The sequence below is a fragment of the Archocentrus centrarchus genome, chromosome 5 (assembly GCF_007364275.1).
Source record: "Archocentrus centrarchus isolate MPI-CPG fArcCen1 chromosome 5, fArcCen1, whole genome shotgun sequence".
Classification (NCBI taxonomy): domain Eukaryota; kingdom Metazoa; phylum Chordata; class Actinopteri; order Cichliformes; family Cichlidae; genus Archocentrus; species Archocentrus centrarchus.
The window spans coordinates 7,387,474-7,410,408 of NC_044350.1; the positions used below are offsets into that span (position 1 = coordinate 7,387,474).

General features: G+C 43.0%; 1 protein-coding gene across 4 annotated transcripts in view; it reads left to right on the plus strand.

The window, feature by feature from the left end:
• Positions 1-22,935, plus strand: part of sema3fb (sema domain, immunoglobulin domain (Ig), short basic domain, secreted, (semaphorin) 3Fb) — a 58,164-nt gene that overhangs the window by 21,177 nt on the left and 14,052 nt on the right. For 2 of the 4 annotated variants that reach the window (XM_030728651.1, XM_030728652.1), the window contains exons 3-9: positions 15,899-16,059; positions 16,407-16,469; positions 16,953-17,072; positions 18,144-18,233; positions 19,928-20,021; positions 22,162-22,281; positions 22,536-22,675. In XM_030728651.1, coding sequence (XP_030584511.1) covers positions 15,899-16,059; positions 16,407-16,469; positions 16,953-17,072; positions 18,144-18,233; positions 19,928-20,021; positions 22,162-22,281; positions 22,536-22,675 — 788 coding nt within the window. The remainder of the gene's footprint in view (positions 1-15,898; positions 16,060-16,406; positions 16,470-16,952; positions 17,073-18,143; positions 18,234-19,927; positions 20,022-22,161; positions 22,282-22,535; positions 22,676-22,935) is intronic. The other 2 variants (XM_030728653.1, XM_030728656.1) reach the window with 1 other exon arrangement.

The following is a 22,935-nucleotide window of genomic DNA, read 5'->3' on the forward strand; positions in this document are numbered from 1 at the left end:
CAAGAGAGAGACAGTTTTCCTCTAGATTAATGAGGAAGGGATATGATAATGTTGGGACATAGATGAGGGAGTTGAAATGTGATTGGCTCTTCTTTTCTGTTCTTTTTCTTCTTCTTCTTCTTCTTCTTCTTCTTCTTCTTCTTCTTCTTCTTCTTCTTCTTCTTCTTCTTCTTCTTCACTGGACTTTCCCAGGCTTCTTTCCCAATGCTTATCCCGTCATATGGGTCTGATAGCCAGACCTGTGGCTGGATGCAAAGAAATTTGATTTAATTAAATGAACTCGCTCAGAGTAGATGAACTTCAGGATCTAAAATGATTGTAAAGGAAATGCATTCTCATAGTCACGGGTCCCTGAAGGCGTATAATATGGAAAATAAAAACCTTAAATAGTTTTTATCTGATGCCATATAGTATGAGATTTGTTAGATTCTGTTGTTGTTGTTTTTTTTTTAAAAAAAACCTTGCGGTCTCAGTAGTATTGGCCAGTAGGGAATGCAGGCAAAGTGAGCATGCTAAGGGGCATGTATTGCAGTACAGTGAACTTGTTTGCCCCATTTAGACCATTCATTCACTTTTCTCCTCTCCTCCCATCTACTCCCTGCTGAGTTCTGCTGTCATGCCAGCCTCAAAAGTTATAAATCACTGTGGATTCTGCAGCCTTTTCATGGGTTTGTGTAGGGGAGTCCCTTTTGTAAGCTTCAGATGTTTGGGGTCAAAGCCAGGCTATCAACCAAAGTAACCAAAAGAATTGTCGATGTGTGAAGTGCGAGTTTGTTATTGAAACGATAAAAGGAAGTCCTATAGGGACAGTATATCATCCCACTCAACAAACACAACAAAGGGTGTTAGAGAGAGCGTGGACTTCTCAAATGAGGAGGGGGTGTCTTCACAAACACCACTTTTCACATTTTACACTTTTTCCTCCTGGTTGTAGTGTAAGACTGCAAGAGAGCGAAAGCTCTGACCCCTGAGTACACTCAGTCTTTTGGAGAGACTGCAGCCCTGTCAGAGAACATGATGCCGCCCCATTAACTGAGATAAGGCAGGTAGGGATTGAGAAGCTGAGATCAATGAATCATTATGGGGAGTGCAGAGCATTCGCGGCCTGAGCGGGATGCTTATAGTCATGGCTTAAGGCAGCGCAGCCCAGCATTCCCTCAGCCGCTTCCTACCAATCCGCAGAGAGGCCATCATGGTAGAAAAACCATGCAGGATTTTCTCTGGATTAACAGTTGAGTGTATGTCAAATATGCTATCCAGGAATAATGAGGCAGGGCATCAACCTTTTCACCTGACATTTTTCAGATTTCCAGAGCAACACAGCAGGTCTGTTACTTTGTGACAGTTTACTTTATTTCCCATTTATGGATTCTGCCGTTCTGTGGAATGCTGCGTGGTCTCAGGTCTTAGTTCATGTGAGGAAGATTTAGCTTGTCTTAAAGCAAGAAAAAAATGTTATATACCCATTTTTACCCAACCGAGGAGGATAGCTATCAGTTATTACAACAGAGGTCTAATTTATGCCGTTTTGTCTTTCTTTAGAGTTTGCATTTTTCTCAAATAACTGTTGAGATACAGAGCTGACACTCAAGTCGATCACACTCATGTAGCCCTTTGTGACCGGCTGGAGCGCCGGCACTCCCAAATGCGTAACTGTTTTCAAATGCCGGTCAAATTGCAACACATACGATCGCATAAAAAGCACAAACAACAAAATGTACTCCATGCACTTTACCATTTTCATTGGCATTTACAGCTATGGCATTTCTGCATCAAGCAAAATATGTAAATACAAAAAACTATTTTCTATTTTTTTGTGGGTTAGTGCACTTTTTAGCTACCTTCTGTAGTCACTGTGGATTTCTTTCATACACATTATTAAAATTAGGGTTATGAAGATTCTATTAATGTATAGTAAGTTGTAAAAATGCCAACCTTACCTTACCTAATCCTATTTGTCGCTTCCTTAAGCCAATAGATGACAGCGAGTTAGATGCAGCAAAGATTCAGGAATAAGTCTTTTTTTTTTTTTTTTTTTTTTTTTTTAAGAAATGTGTTTATTGTATTGTGGTTTGAGACATTCCTGATTACATTCTTGTGCATTTTTGACTACCCATTTTAAATGCTCAGTCTTTCCTGAGGCACAGTGCTGACAGTCCTCTGTGTTATTCTCTCACTACATTTTGGCTGATATTGATCAAACTTGAAAGGGGAGCCCTTAAGTGAATGTGTAAAAAGTGCTGGTAATCAATGATTGACAGTTGGTATTTCCCTCATCAAGGTCACCTTGCCAATTTCAGCGTGTAGAAGAGCTGCAGGACAATCAAGAGATGTGAGAAAGAGGGGCTGTTTTATCTCTTCAGATTTGGCTGTACCAGAGGGAGGTTAGGCGGAGAGCACGACTTTCAATCACAGAGGTACTTCAGCTCCGCGAGCTCGGTAGACCACGACTAAAAGGAGAAAAGGGAATATCGATCTTTGTGCCACTAGCATATCTGCACTCTGCTAGACATGTAATGCTGCTGGGATGGACTTTTTTTGGTCTGTAATTATAGCTACAGCTAATTCAGTCGGGACACAAACAAAGGGCTTTTTTCGCTGTTCAGTTCATTCAGAATTTGTAAATCACACTTTCTCAGAGTGTATTTCTCAGTCATTTGATTATTGCAATATACACTTACTGTTGAAAAGAAGATGTATAGCCTTGTAGTCAGAGCTCAGCCAAGACAACCTGTGGACTTGGATTTCGCCCCCTGAAGCTGCTGCACGTCATTTTTAAACCTGGTTGCACCTGAAGTCTCTAAATACATTTTGACAAGCACATTTCCTTGTAACGTGTTTAAATACAAGCTAGTTTCTAAATTAAGTCCTGCTGGGCTTGAAGCAAAACCCGTCAAGTTCACCGCTTATTAGCTCCTTATTGCAGGTCACATATTGGTAGAGTTATGTTCATAACATCCCACCTCTTTTGATTAATTCTGTTTGGCTAGGAATGTGAGAAAAACAGGAGAAGGCTCCCCTGATTTAGAAAGCATGTTTCCTGAGTTGGGAAAGAAATGAACTGTTTATGGTGGGGCAAAAAGAGGCCATACTGAGGGGGGTTATGAAGGAGGAGAACGAAGATGCTTTGGCAGAATGTCCCTCATTTTTCCTCTAGGGCTGCGGTTTTGGCCAACACTGCCAAAGCAAACACCTCCATATTCCACCACAGAGGACCCAATGTGAACCTTTCACATGCTTCTTGCTTTCACCTAATCTGCACCTTCCATCTGGAGTTACCTCATTTCTCCTTAGTTTGCTCTGTGGTTTTGCATGCGTAGAGGAACTGCTGTAATGGACACTGTTTTGTATCCATTACAGCCCTGTTGCATCTTATAGCTACATTGTGAACAACAGATCTGAACCATGGCCTACCCCTCAACAGCAGCGGCTTCCACTAGCAGAACAGTGCACCTCCCCACACTGCAAGAACTGCTCAGAAACAGCTCAGAGAACACAACAAAGAGCCAAAGTTATTGACCTGGCCTCTCCAAACCCCCAGATCTCAATCTGATCAAGCATCCACAGAATTATCCAGAACCATCCCGATCCTCTGAGGCTCCAAACAGCAGCCCCCAGAAATGAGGGAGAGCTACACTGCATGAGCGACGTGTTTTTAAAGTTGTGGCCGATCGTGTATATGTGCATGCCATGCATGTTATCAGTATGTTTGAAAGATACAAAGGGAGGAGGTTGAAAACACCTCTCTCTCACCCACTCTGTCCGCTTCACTCTCTATCCATCTCAGCAGTTATCAGGCTGATTTTAACATCCTGTTGGCTGCCGGGAGATTACCAGTGACAAACTGGGATGGCTAAATCGGCTTGGTAAACTCGCTGACCCTGCAAACCACCACCCACCCTCTGAGCCACTATCTCCTTAACACCACCTTACATGGGCATAGAGCACGGTGGGCCAAAATAACAGTCTGAACACAGATAAAGCTCAGAGGAAACATGTAGGAGAGACAAACACCCCAAAAATTGTAAAAATTTATTGAATAGATGAAATGAAATTCGCTGTTCCTGAAACCTTATTTTCTCTTTCAGCATTTAGTTTGTTTGTTTTTTTTTCTTTTTTTTTTTTTTTTTTTTTGCCTTTTTGACCTAAAACATAAATTTGTCCATTGGGGACAGCATATCCCAGAACACTGATTCCTCGGGTCTTAAGGGAACCTATTATCTTGTTCTGACTCAGAAGGAGGATAAGATTGCAGAGCCTCAGAAGCCCCTTTAAAACAACCACGGTTTAGGAACGGCAGACTTACAGCATCAGAGAGCAATAATGGAATCACAGTTTAGCTTTCTTCTGTTTTGTAACTTCCACATGTGTTTCCTTTAGCAGCCACTGAAGTGTTAGTTCAGTTCAGAAGGAGTTAGCCCTGTGACCCTTGGTTCCCATGGGTGCATGTGTTTGGGGTACAGCTCATTTCAGGCTTAGCCTGGTGGACGGTCCCAGTGAGGCAGTGGCTGCCGAAAACAAAAAGCTGTTTATAAAGGCTAATCGCCTTCATTTCAGATGAGTGCCCTTTAAATAGAGAAAGTAAGTGATTAGGCAGAATGCAATGAAGCTGCTGACATACGCGTGGAAAAATGGGATTTGTTCACTAATCCGGCTTCCTGTCCCCAAGGCCTGGGAATCAGGGGCACACTGGAACTCAGCTGATCATTTGCCTCAAAAGAGGTGACGGGTAGGGGGGGGACATCCTGCTTCTGTCAACTTCATGTGGCTCATGTCAACTGTGACTGATGACTGTACAGGCTTCAAGTGGCAAATAAAATGGTAAAGGCTTTCCTGTCTACAACTTCTTCTTAAGCCTGCCCACCCAAGAAACAGGAAGATAAGCACTGAGGTGGCACCGTGCGCACTTACCCAGGATGAGGGAGCAGCGGGGGACTGGTGGGAGGAAGAGACCTGGAGCAGAGCCACAATGGCTGCTGTCACAATCTGTCCTGCCTTCATGTCATTCTCAGGAAGGGGCTAGAACAACTGGCTTCCCACACTGTGACCCCACACTGGCTCGACAAATAAGGCATTCATAATCATGGGGGACATTAGTGAGCCGCTGGTGTCAGATACATTAGGTTTCTATATACTGTGTCTGTTCAACTGTAAATCTTCCTTTAGCCTGTCAGGATGCACCTGAGAGACATATTGTTGCACTGAGACATTTTTACTGACAGTTTTCTCAGTGGTGGATTCACTGTGCTAAGAAAGCCCTTTTCAATAAATACCCTGATACAAATAAAATTATTGGTTCACTGGATGAAAACTACTTGGAAATATTTAATGGTGAAGCTGCAGAAGACAAAGATTTACTTTACAGCACATTATGAAAAACATACCAACAAAAAAGAAAATTGAAACTCTTTGCTGGAAGTCAGCCCATGGCAGCTGAAACCTGAATTTTTGATGCCCTTTGATGTAACTGTTTGTGTCTGTCACCCCCCCAAATATTACAAACATAAGCATTTAATAATATTTATAAGATACTGTGTCAATCATGACAAAAAGCATATTTTTTTTGTTGAAACTCCTGAGCAGATTCTTACAAAAATGACAGATCCACCACAGATTCAACTTTAAAAAAAAATCTCTTTGTTCCTGAAATTTGACAACAGCTGTCAGTGCGTTTGAACAGAACTGAACTTAAACCTGTTGTATTACGTGTCATGAAACTTCAGTTTCAATGGGCTACCATTCTTTAACAGTACCTGGATGTGTTCTAGTTGTGTTTTTGGTGATGCATGGCACAGTTTCAGTAAAATTTATTTCAGCATTCTCATGGAGAGTTTCTACAACATTAAACAGGGAGTGAGACTGAGACAGATCCATCTTCATTACAGTAAGGCTGTTCTGGCCTCATAGCGGGCTGTTTCTCCCAGGTGCACACACTGTCTGGGCACAGACAGTAGAACGCTCAGGCAGAGTGTGTCTCTGCCTTTGAGTGTGTCCAGTATGTGAGGATAATAGTCTGACATGAGTCTGAGGCATGCCAGATTACAATAAAGAAGGTTAAAGGTAAAAGGGCCCTTCAACCAGGGTTTTATGTTTATTAGTCTTCGTGGCTGCTTCTCTTTAAATTCCAGTGCTACTTCTGTAGTGGGCTGTTATAAATATGTATTCTCTGCTACCTCCTCTGGCCTTTGTACAAAAAGTGGCATTAAAATGAATTTACCATGCTAAATGTACTCAGGAAGCCAGAAGGTATGCACCTAACTGTGGCTAGACAGATACCATAACCCCGTGATTCAGTGGTTCTCCGGGTGTAGTCATTCATAGCTTTTGCATGCTGATCTCCACTGAGCTGGAACACTTGCCTGGGAAGTGTTAGAGTGATGGCAGGGAGGTTACAACCCTGAGCCCACTGAGCCATGCTCGACATACACTCTCCCTTTTTCTTTCGCTCCTGTTCAACAGGCTCATTGAGATTCTGGACAGGGCATCCAGTAATGCCACTTTACCCGAGGCAATCCCTGTTTCCTGATTCCTCTCAGGCTGAGAAGAGATAACCCTGACCCTGAGCTAATCCCAGATTAAACCAGAACATAAAGCAGTGCCACTGCTGTCCAGTGACCTCTGACCTCCCCACGTCGCCTGGCTCAGGCTGCAGCAACACAGCTAAAAGGCACTTGCAAAGATTTTATCCAGGTGTATTCCAATGAGGGCTTCTTGAGTAATAATCCAAAGAGCTCAGAATACCAGGCTACTTTAGTAACCAGTAAATTGTTAGGTTATAGTTTTAGTTTATTTGGAACACAACTGGTATGAAGAGTTTGCCAAAGGATTGCAGAAACTGACGTGCAAGATGGGAAGGGGGCAAGATGTGTCACTGCTGAGGTAGGGACTGATAATAAAACACATGTCTGTTAAAACAGAGCCGTGTTTGTGCAGATGCGTGCGATTAGATCAAGGCTCTCCAGAGAGGATCTCCTTCCCTACAAGTTCTCCACATTTTACATCGTCCTCAGCTGGACCTCTGCTTTTATATTTTTCTTCTAGACTGAGAGGGAAGGATGTTCATTTGTTTGGACAGAGAAAGCAGGTCCAAAGCAGGTTCTACTTTGGGGAAGATACAGTGATAAGGAGAGGGACACTCTTGCTCATAGATTCTTCATTGCCTTTGCACCATGAGCACATCTGTCTGCTGTTACAAGAGTTTACATGAAAATGGAGATAAATGTGTACCTCCTCCCACCCTCACTCACCCCCTCACCCGTTCTGCTTGTCCATCAGTGCGCTGGACTTGGCAGGGAGCAGGAGAGAGGCTTAGGTGACGGGAGCCAGAGGCTCTGTGATAAGGCCATCTCTCCGCATGAGAGCTCATCAGAGCTGACAGTGAATACAAATTGATGCCATTAGCGAGGAGGGGGTGTGGATGTAGGAGGGGTGGGGCACAACAGTGGCTCCTAATTATATAGTGGGTAAGCCTCCCTAGGTCGGTAGGGGAGTGGAAGGGCGCGGAGTGCAATAGTAACGAGGTGACGACGGTAGGGTGTCACAGCTCCCACTGACACAGACGATCGTGGTGCGATTTCTGGATACTGTGAGGACAGACATGGTGGTTAATGATGTGTGATGTGGGAGTACTGTTGGTGCGTATCCATTATGACGGATCACATTCAACATATGTTGAGACAAGAGGGGGGCACACCTTTTCCCTAGTGAGGGAGCTCACAGCAACAGAATACAAACAGCATGCCATGAATAGCCAAGTAGCTTCGCTTTGTTGTGGTTTAAAGGCTGGCAAACCCTGGAATCACACCGAAGCTCCACTCACTCGTTTGTGTGTTTTTTCTTCTTTATGACAATAATTATTTGAGGTAGCATCACATAGTTTCGTACAAAGTCTTTTCATGCAGACAGATGGGGTAAACAAAAAGCGAGCATTTATTGTGGCTCATACAAAGCGGGAACATAAGGTAATGATATGGAAGGCTAAAACAGCTCAAAACCTAAAGTGGGGAACACACTAGGGCGAGGAGATGCAGGACCTTGGAAAACTGGAGCTAAGAACATAGGAACAGGGATGTAGACAGGATGGACTCTGAGACAAAGGGAGACGGAGCCAATAAATACACAAGGTAATGAAGTAAGGGGAAAAGGAGAACACAGCTGAAACTAATCACAGAAGACGAGACAAGGAAAGTAAAACTAAATACAAAACACACGAGACGAGACTATCAAATAAGACAGACAATATCATTAACACGGAGACATTTGAACTTGGCATAGAGTCATAAAATAAGCAGTACGGAGAAAGGACTGAATTAACACAGGAGACACAAAAGGACAAAACACAAAAACAAGACTGAGACTGACTGGGAATACAGAAGGGAATTAACCTGTCAGCTAAAACCGAAAGAGACATGACTGAATGGAAAGATGACACAAACTTGACACAACTAAACGGGGAAGGCACAAACGCGTGAATAACATAACATGGGAGGCCAAACACAAGATTGCAGAATTGCCAAAGAAGAGTCAAAGAGAAGAAACAAGGATCTGGTGGAGTTTGTGTGTCAGAATGCTTTGATGATCGATAGGCATCCACTCATTTTAACTTCTCTCTCAAGCCCCAATTTTTTTTCACTTTCATCTCTTTCTGGTCCTTGTATGTACAAATAGATTTAACACTATAAACAATGCAGAAAATTTGTCAATCTAAGTTTTCTTTTGCTGTTTTGCTAATTTGAACCCATATTCCAGCTCAACCATTAGTAAGTATGCAGGTCTGGATGTTGCATACATCATGTAAATGCGTTTTTTAATTATTTTGAGAATTTAAAAATGTTTTATTATATACAACTTGTACACAAAAAGAACACAACCAAGGCAGAATAACATGACTGCTAATGACTAATTTGTGTTCTAATCTCTGTCTTGATGCCATGCCTTGTCAGTTTCAAGTTTGAAGTGAGATGACGGCAAGCATAACTGCTTGTGCCGATGCTTTGCACATACTGGGCAGGTGTTTGTACAGGCATGCCGTTATGTCTGTGTTTTCTTTCCTAGCAGCAAGCTGCAGAGCCTGCCTCTCGACAAAGCTGCAGAGCCATGCGTGCACACACGCACACATGCATATACACACACAAACACACACACACACACACATAGAGGGTGCAGTGAAGCTTGGAGCCCGTCACAATAGATCACCATTCCTCTGTGGGTCAGGCTCTTTGGCATTACCAGTGGCTCAGATCATATCTCTAGATTCTGTGCCCTTGCATATTTGCTATCTGCTGAATGATGTGTCCTATCTGATGTGACACAGTGGCCAAGCCTTTGACCACTTTTATTATCCTCTGCCCCACAGAGTGACTAAGCCAAGATGAGCAGCTGGTGCATTCTCATGCTCTTATCGTTGCTTTTCATTTAGCAGCCCAGCTCACCTCAGACCCACTCTCCAGTAATAACACAGGCATTCTTTAACAACTCTGTCACTTCTCTGCTGCCTTTGAAGCATGCAGCTCACACAAACCCAAATAAGTCATGTAAATGTTTGACATGAAGGTAAATTGAAGGAGGGAAAGAAGGCGACTTTCGTGGCGCTGTGGGCCACGAAAGTCGCTGATTAAAAGTGACTCTGCTGAAAAGGTGGCAGCACAGGTGGTGGTCAGGCCCTCCAGTGGGCACCCGCTCATCGACAAGCAGGAGAGGGTTCTTTAATCTTTATCTCTATGTTAGTGCCCCTATATTAAGGCTTCCTTATTTTACAAATACAGGAAATCTCTGTGAGAAAGCTGTGCTAGATTAAGATAAGAAACACAGCCAGTCCCATACAGGCATCTGGATATAGGCCAACTCTGCTCCTACTGTGTAAATTCAGTAATTTTATAAAACATATACACAACAATGTCTCGTACAAAAAGATGCATATGCTTTTCATGGCTTTGTCAGGATATTTTGCACGGGGGTGCGAATTCTTTTTCACCAAACAGTTAAATACCACACAGCAAGTCAATAGTTAAACAGTAATGTTGCAGCTCAGAGTTGATTGCTCAGATAAATTGCTTTAAGTAAGTAAAAAGTGTGCTGGACTTATTCCAAACACATGAAAGCCCTCATAGAAAGTCAAGCATATTCTCCTGACTGAGAAGAAATCTGCAGAAGCAGCATTAGGAGGTCACGGTACAGCAGGATGAAGACAGATTGACACAGTCCTCTTAGATCAAATAGCAGATAGCAGCAGTCTGTTTGCTCAATCTCAACCCTTATTCTCAGCTTCATCTCCACTTTATTGGCAAACATAATAAACAAGTGCGCAACTGTGCCCAAGAGAATAAAATGCACCTTTATGCAGCTCCACAGGGAGCTGGCTCTTATGAATATTTCAGTGACTTCGGCTCATACAAATTAATGAGAATTGTGTCATGTCGAGCAAGTCTCTTAAACCTGTGGCACTGTCGCCTGTGGCGTCTCAACTCATTAATGCACCTTGTTAAAAGTTGACCCAACTGCCAACTAGGAAACCCTGCACCCCCCCCAAAAAAGTCTCTGAAGCTGTTTTGTGCCTCTCCATCATTGCAGTGAAGTGTGCCTTGTGAGGAGCAATAAGAGTATCTTAACTGGAGTTTTCCTTCTTTGCATTGACAGCATTCAAATATTTGGCTAGGATTCCTGACAAGTGCTGCCTTTGATGTGTGAGGGCATGCAACCTCTCCCACCCCCTCTTAATCACCCTAATTACCACCAGTGTGTGTGTGTGTGTGTGTGTGTGTGTGTGTGTGTGAGAACTGACACACCTCTTTCTGACAGGTTGGAAACTACCTCAGGGCAATGCTCAGGTAGTGCAGCTTGTTTGTGATATGCCAGGGGCTAATGGGGTATTTCTGTCACGTTATTGCACTACAGTACCTTAGAACATTTAATTCAGGCCTATTTAACCCTACTTATTTTAATTTACAGTCGTTTGATCTACATAGATTATAGTTTGTGTTTTCCGTCTCTAATTTTTCATGAGGATCATGCAGTGTACCTTAGGCAGAAGCACAGGCCACTGCAATAGTTTCTAATTAGCCGCATGTTCCACAATTGAAAACCACTGAACTGTGAACTGAGGCGATCATTGCTCCACACAATGCTCATCCACTTTGTTCGTTGCTCCCTTCCTGCTCAGTGTCAAAGCAACAGACTGCAAAGTTTTGTTTCTTCCCATCATTGCCCCCCCCCCTCCTCCTCCTCCTCACCGTCCGTACTTCTCTACAAGGAGTACTGCAGGCTTCAAGCAACAACATGCACTGACACTGACAGTGGCCTCCACTTTTAATTTACCCAATTTGAAACCAGAGAAATATGCAGTGGGCTGGAACACCCATATCAGTGTCAAGTAGCGAGTGGCCACTGCACTGTCAAGTGCCAGGATGTGTATTTAGCCCCTCTTAATTCTCTCGCTCTCTGTCACTGTTTTTGTTTAAACGCACAGTCTGAAGTTTTCCATGATCCAATCACTTACCCGATGCTTGCTGTGAATTTGCCAGGAAAGTTATGAGTGGGACGGGCTGCATACTGTTAAGCTACACTGGATACAGTAATCACTTCTTTAATGAGACGAAGTTCAAATGTTACCGAAGCACACTGCGGGGTAGGATCCATTAACAACTGAGTATGATATATGAAATCCAGTCTCCTCTTTCCCTTGTGTGACAGCATGATGGGAAATAATTTCATAAAAGTCGGCATTAACCATTGTGCTCTCTTACTTTCTTACTTCTGGAGATGAGATCTTGTGAGTGTGCTCCATGCCTGTCCAAACATATTTCCAAAGTAAACTTGGCCTGTTGGCTATTAATTTAAGATCGGGAGATACGCTATAACATGCAGGCCTGCGGCCCTGGAGATCACCGTCAGCAGCCAAGTATTCTCTCTGGAGGAAAAGGGCTGGCTCAGTCTGACAGTGAGGCATGTTTCTCCCCTATGTTTCTATACCTCATTTAACCAGGTAAGCTTATAAAAATACATTTGTACTTCTAATGGTCTCAGGAAAGGGTTGCAGTCAGATGGTAAATCCACTATTTTCCAGAACAACAACTGTATTATGCTGCAGGCTGCAGAACATGTCACCTTCAGTGAATGAGGAACTCAGGTAATCAGTCACAGCAACCTGCAGCAAATTAATCTGATGAATGCAATGAGAAAGGAAATAAAGAATCTGTGCAGTTTTTGGCATTTGTCTTGTTTTAGCACTTCACTGCAACTACACACAAGCCAAGGCGGTCACCTTTTCAGATTGCTCTCAGTGATGGTGGGGGCGAAGTGCTTTTTAAAGTTTTGGAGTTTTTACAGTAGAGTCTGATGGGTATTCTTTGGAACCATCTGTTTCTATATGACACAACCTTGAGATGACCCCTAACAGCATCATTGTTTCTAATCATAAATAGTGGGAGTTTTGCAGGCCTACAAAACTAGAGTTGACACAACACTAGAATTTCAAAGTCGATATTAATACAAAAGAGGAGGAGGCAAAGCCTCCTCCTCTTTTGCTGCAAATGAGTATCTAATCTAATAGTAATTTTTAATGTCCGTTAGTATTTTTTTCTTTGCAAAAACAAAGAATCTAACTGAGAAATTGCAGATTTTTGGGTATATTAATAATGTAGTAGCAGTAAAAATATTTGTAGATCTGCACCACCTTTAGCAGGTGGCTCTGATGTCACTAAACTAGAATTTCTTCAGCACTCGTTCAGCTCAGCTCCCAGTTCTCAAAGATCAGCAAAGAGCCTTCTTATGTACAGTGAGTAGCAAGAAACAGGCAGTGGACTGTTTGAGCCAACAGCACCTTGGGATCCTGGGAGAAAGAAGAAGATTGTCTGTGTTCAGTAGACTGAAGAGAGCGGACTGGATTACCATGCACTAAGGAACTGAGATGCTTGAGGTCACCACTGTGAAATAACTTAACTTTATGTATTACTGTATGCTACACCTGCATTTCTTTCATGAACAAGGAAGACTGAAAATAAGAAAAATGTCTTATCTGTGTGCAGGTGCAGGCATGCTACTGTAAAAACCTAAGTGAATGAGGAATGGGATAGACACTGAGCTTGAGGATCAGGTTGCCTCACCGGCTTACTATCACCTCTTAATAGAGCCATTGCACTTTCACAAGGGGGAAGCGGTGCGGTCCTGAAACAAAGCTCCTGCTGTGTATGTGTGTGTGCAGACCCCCCAGAGTGGACCTAAGCCATACACGCAGTAATGGGCTACTTTAAGAGTTTATCTGGCTTGGATAGACACATTCGTACTCTGCTCCCAGCCTTTAAATCTCTCGGATAAGTCTGTGTGTGGAAAATGCTGTCATGCTCTAATGTGGCTGACAAAGAGCACAGTAGTTCAGCCTCTCTGAGCCTTTCCTGTTTGAAATTGTAATCTCCTACTTCAAATTTGTAGGTGAGTCTGGGAAAGAGTTGATTGAGTGTGCAGTCTGATATATCTGAGCTCAATAAAATGCGAGTGATTGAAAACATCAGGGATCATCTGCAAATTAGATGCAAGTCAGCAGAAAATTAAGACAAATGACTCATGTAGCAAAATACAACCCAACCCCACAAATTCTCCTTCATCTTTTGGGTATGGGCATAAAAAACAAACAAACAAACAAAAAAACACTCCACACTGGCATTCTTCAAAAGTGTAGCCTCTCTGCATGGTCTCTTCGAGCTGATCGCGATTGAGTGTTTGCCTGGCACCAATCTCAGCCCAGGGACATGCTGTGCGGCCTGACCTCTGGAGCAGAGTGGCAGCCAAGCGCAGTCTGCTGCTATTATACGTCCTCGATCAACATGTCAAACGAGCACAATGCCATGTGGCCCCGCCTGAGGTGAAGTTTGACTTTGGGACTGAGCTGAGAAAGACTGGCAGAAAAGGGAATGATATCCAGTAGATGGAGTGACATACTTTTTTTGTACCAGGTTGCAGTAGCATAATAAAGTTGGCTGGGTTTCTTCAAGAATCTAAAAGGTTATTTCCATGATGTAGACCACATTACATATGGATTTGGAAGTTAAGGCACAAGGAAAAACGTGCCATTAGAGTAAATTATTCATATTTTAGCTGTGCCATAGAAATCAGACTGGACTATCTGCCTGTTATCAGATAACTATGAGATTAGAGTACACGTGTTTGTTTCTTAATGTGTGGCTCTCAATAGAGCGTGTTGTTGCTTTGCGCTGTTCACATTTCCTATTCAGCTGACAGATGGTCCCGTCCAGCTTCTCTCTGACAACAAACACACACTGAGAAGTCGCTGACAACCTGCTTCAGGAAGGGTGCTTTGACTGGTCCTCGGAATGTGTGTGTGTGTGTGTGTGTGTGTGTGTGTGTGTGTGTGTGTGTGTGTGTGTGTGTGTGTGTGTGTGTGTGTGTGTGTGTGTGTGTGTGCGCGCGTGTGCGTGTGTGTGTGTGTGTGCGTGCATGCTTATCCACCGTGCACACAGAAACACAGCTAGAGTGTATGGGGACTCATCATTCAACTTAAGACTCCAGCACAAATAATCACAGGGTCCGGCCACATGTTACAGCTCCTCTGCGCGGAGCTGACAGCTGCCAGTCAGTCTGCTGACCTGTAAACATTCCTTCGGTGGGCACAGTTATTAAATCAGACTATATAAATATAGAAAATCTAATGCTATTAATCTTTGCTTATTGACGTAACCCCATGCTAAATTTAGATCTGGCTCGATAGATGAGTAATATCAGATTCCATAGGGAGTCTGTTTAAAAAGGTCTCTAGATGGTGTTTATTTTAAGGACCAGTGGTGGACATGTGGATGTCTTTGCATGCTTGGGTGGTCAGACCTCTTCCTGAGAAACACCTAACAACCTCGCTTGAGTCTTTCTTAGTAACATCAAGCCAACAGAACATGACTGCACAGACAGAGCTTGTAAAAAAAAACCAAAAAATCTTGAACTGGCCATTATAAATCCACAGTGTTTCCTTTAGGGTCTGATATCCCATATTGGCTGCACTTTTGTTACTTTAATAATACACTGGTACACTTGCATTCTACTGTGTCATATTTAACCAGTCAAACACAGCTAACTGCATGTGACAGTTATTCCTCGGGTTTCTTTCTGCCACATTTTGGCTGCTAAATCAGTGCAAACAAACTGGGTTAACCTCAAAGTGCGGTCCTCTCCTGCGGTCTGTCGGCTGTAGAATAAGGCGAAACAGTGAATGGAGCTTTCCTGCTGTTTGAGTGAAACCTCTGTATTTGTCCCACAATATGTGAATGCCACCCTCTAATGCCTCTCCCCTATAGATTGCAAAGGAGTGTGTTTATCTATGGTGGGACATGGGGCCTTTGCTGTCTTAGCAGTGGCCTTTTGCTCTGTCTATACGTGGTTGCTGAACAAAGCAGAACATATCAAGCAAACACTTCAACACAGAGTCTACAGGGAGATTAGGTTACTGTAGACATGTGAGGACATGTCAACTGCTTTGTACTCAAGGCGCACACTTGTCTGACCTTCAGAGAACGATGTCCAAGCATGAATTGAAATGCTGTACCTTACCCTATTCCATAAACTATGTCGTATGAACATCATATCTAACCCTCAGTTTACTGTTTCTGTGTTTTCTGGCTTCTCCACTGGAAGTCACAGACTACCACTAACGAGTGACTTTCTAGATCCTTTGATCCACTCAGGAGGTATTAAGCCATCAACACAGTTTGACAGACACTCAGTAGCACTTGTCTCTAATGTGTGGTGTTCAGTTACAGAAGTGTTGGTGGAAAACCATCAGATAAGTCCACTGAGGAGTGGCACGAGGAATGTGTCGGTTATGCATGCATGTGCGCGCACAAATAGTGCACATGTATCTGCAGCTGTCAGTAATGAATGCATTTCTGATTCCATACAGAGCTGAGATCTACTGGTACTGCTCATCACTTCGCCTACCTCCTCAACACATCTGACTACCGGATCCTTCGTATGGATGAGGACCATGATCGCATGTATGTTGGCAGCAAGGACCACATCCTATCCCTGGACCTCCACGATATCAACAAGAACCCACATATTGTAAGACCTTTCCCATGCTTCCCTCCCATCAGGCCTTAAAATGGCCTGTTACTCTGGGAATGAAGCAAGTGCCTTTACAGCAGCTTCATCCAGAGTGAAATGTTCTCTACCCTTGCCCCAGCAGCAGACATTTCGGTTTGTTCACATCAAGTTTTTGTTGGAGCGCTCTTTTTTTCTTGTGTTGGTTCATTAAAACACTGTAACTGGGCTGTGACAATCCCAACAGGACTTATATTAGCCTTGGTGGATATCCCTTTTGCAATTTTAGTCCAAAAATCCAATAAATGCCAATGATGTATAACGTTTTCGGCTAGAGCTATAAAATGCCGTCTGTTCCCCCCTCGCAGATCCACTGGCCGGTGTCCGAGCAAAGAAGAATGGAGTGCCTCGTGAGTGGGAAAGATGCCAATGTAAGTATGCGTGTTGACAACACTCATACCCAAAGTAGGATTGGCCAGGTGAAGTTGTTTCCTTGAACTTGATAGCTTGAAAAAATAAAATAAATATTTTTTTAAATAAATTACATTTAAACTATTCAACTCCCTGAACTGTTCCCATCAGCTTTGATTTAGTGAACCTGTTAAATTGGCTTACCTGTAGGGTTGGACTTGGCCCAGTAAAATTCTGGTTCCCTAATGTCTAGCCAATGAGAAAGGACTGGATTGGAGCAGAGAAGCCCAGAGTCCTCCTTTATGCCAGGCCGGTGTGGGGAGCACAGCACTACTGGCTGATAATTTGATATACTGCCCAAATATAAATAGAAGCGCATTATTACTGGCAGACATTTAAGCTTTAATAAGAATCATTCAGTGTTCAGTAAATCTGCAGGAGGTCCAGCAGGAAAGTTAAACTATGAACTGCCATTTAATTTACTTCAGATTTTGTGCTTCCAGGAGGAGTGTGCAAACTTCATTCGTCTGATTGAACCATGGAACCGGACTCACCTGTATGTCTGTGGGACAGGAGCTTACAACCCAGTCTGCACCTTTGTCAACCGCGGACGCAAACCTCAGGTTAGAATTACTGAGGACTGTAGGGGCCAAGAAGGTGATCTTAGCAGCACAAACAGCTTTCTCCATCTACATCATGAATGACATAGTTTGCCTCACTTTTTTTCTTTCTCTTACTCTCCATCTACCCTACGCTAAGCTCCCTTTATGATGATTTTGCACCATCATTAAGCTTGCTTGTGGTACCCTGTCCCCATATGGCAAAGCAGCCAGCACACCAGCCTCACCAGCACACAGCTGTTGTCCCCAGTGTGCTGTTAGATCTACTCTGGTTAGTCTCAATCTTTAATGGGACCTCTTGAATTTCCTAAACCTGGCCAGGCCACTGCGCTGCCATACTCCTCTTTAACACCTCACTTTTCTTTAAATATCGCACTTGTTTCCTAATTGTGACCAGGGGACTTTTATAAAACACAATAAATAAAAAGTAAATTTCCCATTTGACTTTCCCTTGTGATCACAGAGAGCTTACAACAGCAAGCACAGCTTGCTGGAGCCCCTTGCTTCGTACAGTTTCTTACTAATGAAGGGCTTCCACCCAGTCACTCACCTATCCCTTCACCCCTTCGTGCATCCATCCAGGCCACCTGCCAGCCTCTACCATGTGAGATGCTGGGTAATTGGAAGTGGGAGCTCCCATTATGGGGTGCAAGTGGAATGTTCCAGTTCTAGTGCATTAATGAGAGGGCCGTTATTTTCTCCATCACGCTGACAGGTCCGAATCACACACCCTTGAGCACCTTTCTCAGCTGGGCTGTGGAGTTAACCATAACTGTAAAAACAAGAGGGGATACACTGCACCAACATATGCACACACACGCGCATATCCTGAAACACATAGGAACACTTAGTTTTGTCATTATTAATTCAGACGGATTTTTGTCAGTTGATTTTACCACTTCAAGAAACGTCCCTGAAAATGTGCTTAAAGCATTGTAGCTAAATGTTTCACCATGCCAGCAGTTTTTAGGGGTATGCATGAGGCATACTGTGACAGCCTTTACTGACTAAACCTCTGGATCCCTCCTCGTCAGCAGCGTAACATCCGGACTGTATTGCTGTTTCCTATCTTAGACTTCCATGTATCTGCAGATGGCCCAAGCCAGAGGAAGGGCTAGCCGCGCAGCTGAACCCAGTGCGGTGCACGAGACACTTGGACTAAAGGTGCGATGCGGGCCCTGTCTGAACGAGCCCATCACCAGCAGCATGCTCCCTTTCTATGTGTCTGTGCACATTGTGTCAACGCCATCTTTAACCTGGCCATCATTTGTCGATCTCTATAACATTTGCCATGCATTCTTTCAGTCCCCGCACGATCTCGACATTTTTGTGTAATTTAAAAACACATTTAATTTCGTTTTCTCTTTCTTTCATTCATATTGTCTGTGTAAGCGTCATTGTCTGAGCACCTTTTCTTATTAGCCTTTGTCCTTTTGGTGCTTTGCATCTGTGTTAAATGCCACATTTTGCATGAGATTTGGCTAATCAAGTGGCTATGGCTTATCAAGCTGCAAAAAAGGAAAAAAAATGGAAGGCCCACATTTAATTAAACAGGCTTTTGCTGCAGTTCAGTGCATGACACATTCATTTTTATTTAGCATTTAGCTGGGGCCGTAAAGAGCAGACATCCGAATCATTTTTCTTCATCATATGAGACAGTCCATGGTGTCACACCCTGCAGTCCTTCACCCCAAAGAGCCCTCCACCTTCTGTAGGAATGTTATTCAGGCTCTCCCACAGAGGCGACAGGACTAGTCAGCATCTGACCCACTCCCACAGCAGGCTCTGTTAGCCTAGAGCAAACACCAGCCATCTGTAGCCAACTAGCTATGCAGCAGAGGAAATAAAAGAGTCACATACTTGAACATGTCTTCACTGTTTGAGCTCTCCAAGCACTTTAAAACGCAGAGAGGGACGTTTGAAGGACGATGGGGCTTTATGTGAAGTGGGGCACTTTGAAAATGTTTCAACTGTTTTTTTAGACCGATTCTTTTTCTACATCTGTTTCAACCTTTTCTCAGGGGTCATATTTTATAGCAGGGCTGTAAAAACACATTCAGGGCACAGTTTCCCTCCGGTACACATAAATGTTTGTGACTTTTTTTTTTTTTTTTTTTTTTTTTTTTTTTTTACACGTCGCTGTCTGGCATGGCTTTGAGTAAGCTGCCAGCACCCACTTATCTGCACAAGTGGTGATTTTAATCAAAGATGATGCAAAGGGGTGCATGTATGATCTAGTGAAGGGAGTTTGGCACAGTACTCCTAAACAAGTGCTGATGGACACCGACAGGGATGTCTTCATCTCGGCCCTCTGGGAGTAAAAAACAGGGATTGGACATGCTCTGGTCTGTGAGGTGGGGCTACAGGACATGTCATTGCACGCCACTGTTTCATTTTCCCCACTATCATACGCAAATTCCTGCTAATCACCTTCAGTGCTTGCGTGCTGGGATGCCATGAGCAGTGAGCATCAGTCATCCAGCCTCCATCTCAGACTTGTTTTCACTTTGCTGGATTGCAGGTGTCAGCAGTCGACCTGCACACCCATAGGCACCAAGAAGCTGAGAGATATTTGGCATGCAGCTTATTATGCCGAGAGAAGCAGGCCGCAACACAATGTTTTCCACAGCAGAGTGGCATGGAGATGGATTAGAAATTCCTCACTTTCCCTGCATGTATTTTTCTGTATGAACGTGCACTCGTTATTCTGATGCTTCATCCCCCATCAGGACCTAGAGGTCCCACAGGAGGCAGAGGCAGCACATATGCTGCCTCATTTTGCCTACACAAGGGAATCACAGTGACAAGATGGAGAGTGCTGAATTTATTGCCATCTCTGTATGATTTTTCCATTTCAGGAAGAAATCTTTCATTTGGAGCCGGGCAAAGTGGAATCTGGGAAAGGAAAGTGCTCCTATGACCCGAAGCTCAACAGCGTGTCAGCTTTGATCAGTAAGTATCATCTGGGTTTGGTCACATGGGATTATAGGCACGGTACAGTCCAGCACAGTTCCTTCTAGCAGCAGCAGTGTCATCTCGTGAAGATTCTTCATCTTTTCTCTCATTTGTCCTTATATGCTCTTCTGTCTGCTTATATTTGGCATACTTGGTAAAGAGCTTTTTATTGTTAGCCAGTGACGCTCAGAAGGTCAGGTCAAGTGTCCTTGTCACTTTGCCTTTTTCCCACAGTGAGTCGTTTAGCCTAATGGGTCGAATCACTTGGAATTTTTCCTTCTTAGGATTACGATGGGCACAATAATATGTGCCTATTAATATTTTAAACCTTCACTGAGGAATAGTGGCTTCAAATCTAAATACTTCTGACAAAAAAAGGTTCAGTTATTGTATTACCATTTGAAAATGAAAACTTTGACTTAATTTGGCAATGTGTTATGATGTGGGATCAGTGCCTCAAACAAAACCAGTGAAGCAAAATATCAACAAAATGATCGTCTGCTTTTGCTTTTTTCAGATTCCAGGTTATCTTAAATTTCTAACAAGTTTGAGTTTGGATAAAATATGTTACCATCTATTGTAGCACTCATGAAGACAGTGTCCTCTCTTCCATTGCCCAAGGTCATTTAGTCAGGTCCAGGCCACACAGTTGCCACCAGTGAAAGGCGATCTTCTCTCTGTGGGTCGAGACAGCGGGTGTAAATCACTGGCACTGCTTCTCCACATTAGCACAGTGCCAGCTGACCAGTATGGAACCAGTACTGTCATCCAAGATGGATTTACCTCCCACATCCACCAGTTAGCATCATGTAAGGGACACTGTTGTTAGTGTTGATAAGGATTAAGAACCCTGTACCACAACAATAGATTCACCATTGGCCACTGACTGCTCGATCCTCCACCACATTAGGCATCCTATCATCCGTGGACATTTTAATGATATATCATCAATCTCCCTATAGTACTGCCGGGGACCATGACATTGAGTATAATGGTGGTACAACAGTGTTTCTTGTTCCTACTGTCTCCATATTCCATCTCTGAGAGCCCTGAGAGGAACACCTAATCTCCAGAGGGGCCCATACAGCCGCTGAAAGACCAACACCTTGCCTTCCTGTAGCTTTACAAAGCTGGGGTTTTTTTTTAACCCTGTATTTTATGTCTTTATGATATAAATTTGAAGGCTGTTTCAGGATGTGTAAGTGCCATTGTTGGTATTTTTTGTGCTCTGTAATGTCCTAGTTATTTCATTAGAAGGAACTGCGTACTTACACTGTACTGACAGGAACATGAAGCTAATACCCTGAAACAAAACAAAATATGAATCTATTTAAAGCTTTAAAAAAAATTATAATATAGTTATAGTTGCAGTTTTTCTAGAGGAGTTTATCTGTCCACTGTTGATACGGTTAAATTCATAAACGTGTCAGTTGTTGTTTATTTTGTGTGCTTGCATCTGTTGTCAATGGATTAATAAATTAAATATTAATTTGTACCTGAAAAAATCCCCAACAAATGTACTATATACTCCTTTTTGTAATGTTTGCTAAAAACTGTACTGCCCAACAATTTTAGAGAATGAAAAAGCCTTTTCTGAAAATATAATTTTTCGTTCCACACCTGTTGTTAAAAATATAGATCTGCTGTAATGCACTGAGGTCTGGGTACCACATGAATGATCTAAAAGTATGCCTTAAAAAAATTACAGCTAATTTCTTCACTGGCTTTATTCTTTTTTGTGAAATGTGTTGAGAACCCGAGCAGCCTTATCTCATTTTTGTCATCAGATTTTTTTAATTTAATCTTTTAAGTAAGCAAAATAATATAATAGAGTGTTTTAAAGCAGTGCAATGACAGATTATTAGTAAACAATGAGAACAGAACAGTAAAGACTTATTTTGTTTATGAGTCATTTAAATGCCAGTTGCTTAGATCTCAAGTTACAGCCATGTCCTGACCACTTGCATGTGTCACTGATGACTTTGTTATGCTTCTGTGTTGTGAAACTGAAGAGCCTCACGATTGTTATAAATATGCTTTTTGAAATAAAAGCTGGTGTTTTGTGCCAAGGGTGGTGCTGGAATAATGTCAGAGTCAAAGAATCTCATGAAACTCAAGTGTTTTCTCTCTTTCTCAGATGGAGAACTGTACGCTGGGGTCTATGTTGACTTTATGGGAACAGACTCTGCCATTTTCCGTACTTTGGGGACAAAGACTGCCATGCGAACAGATCAGTACAACTCCAGATGGTTGAATGGTAACAGCCCTATTTAACCTATAAATGTACATAAGGCCTTCATCCAGCCTTCTTAGACGACCTCTTAATGTGCTATCCAAACAAGGTTATAAAATATAGCTAAAATGTAAAGATTGCTGTTTTCTGCAGATGTTTTGAACCCCCTCAGCAAGCTATAAACAGGAAACACTGAAAGTTTATAAAAAGATTTCGAGCCAGATGTTTTCCCCAGATCTCCAGCCACATAAACATCTCACCACTTCTTCTCCCCACAGACCCCACTTTTGTCCACATACACCTCATCCCAGACAGCGCGGAGAGAAATGACGACAAGCTGTATTTCTTCTTTCGAGAGAAGTCCTCTGAGATGGGCCAGACCCCTGTGACCCAGTCCCGTATAGGACGCATCTGCCTGGTGTGTATACGCTGTGGAGCATTTTTTTGTATTCAGGTGTGATCATGAGATCATCAGTTTTGAAAAGAAAAACTGCAGCATGATTAATAAAAGGCCCGAGTCTGCCAATGTGAGCCACCCACTGTCTTTGAATGTGTACAAGCTAATGACTAGTATTTACCTTACGTTAACATGCTGGACTCCACATGTCTTTTTAACCTTCATGTCAACAATGGATCCCTCTGTATGTGAGATTGCCCTCTGACCTCTGATCACAGGAT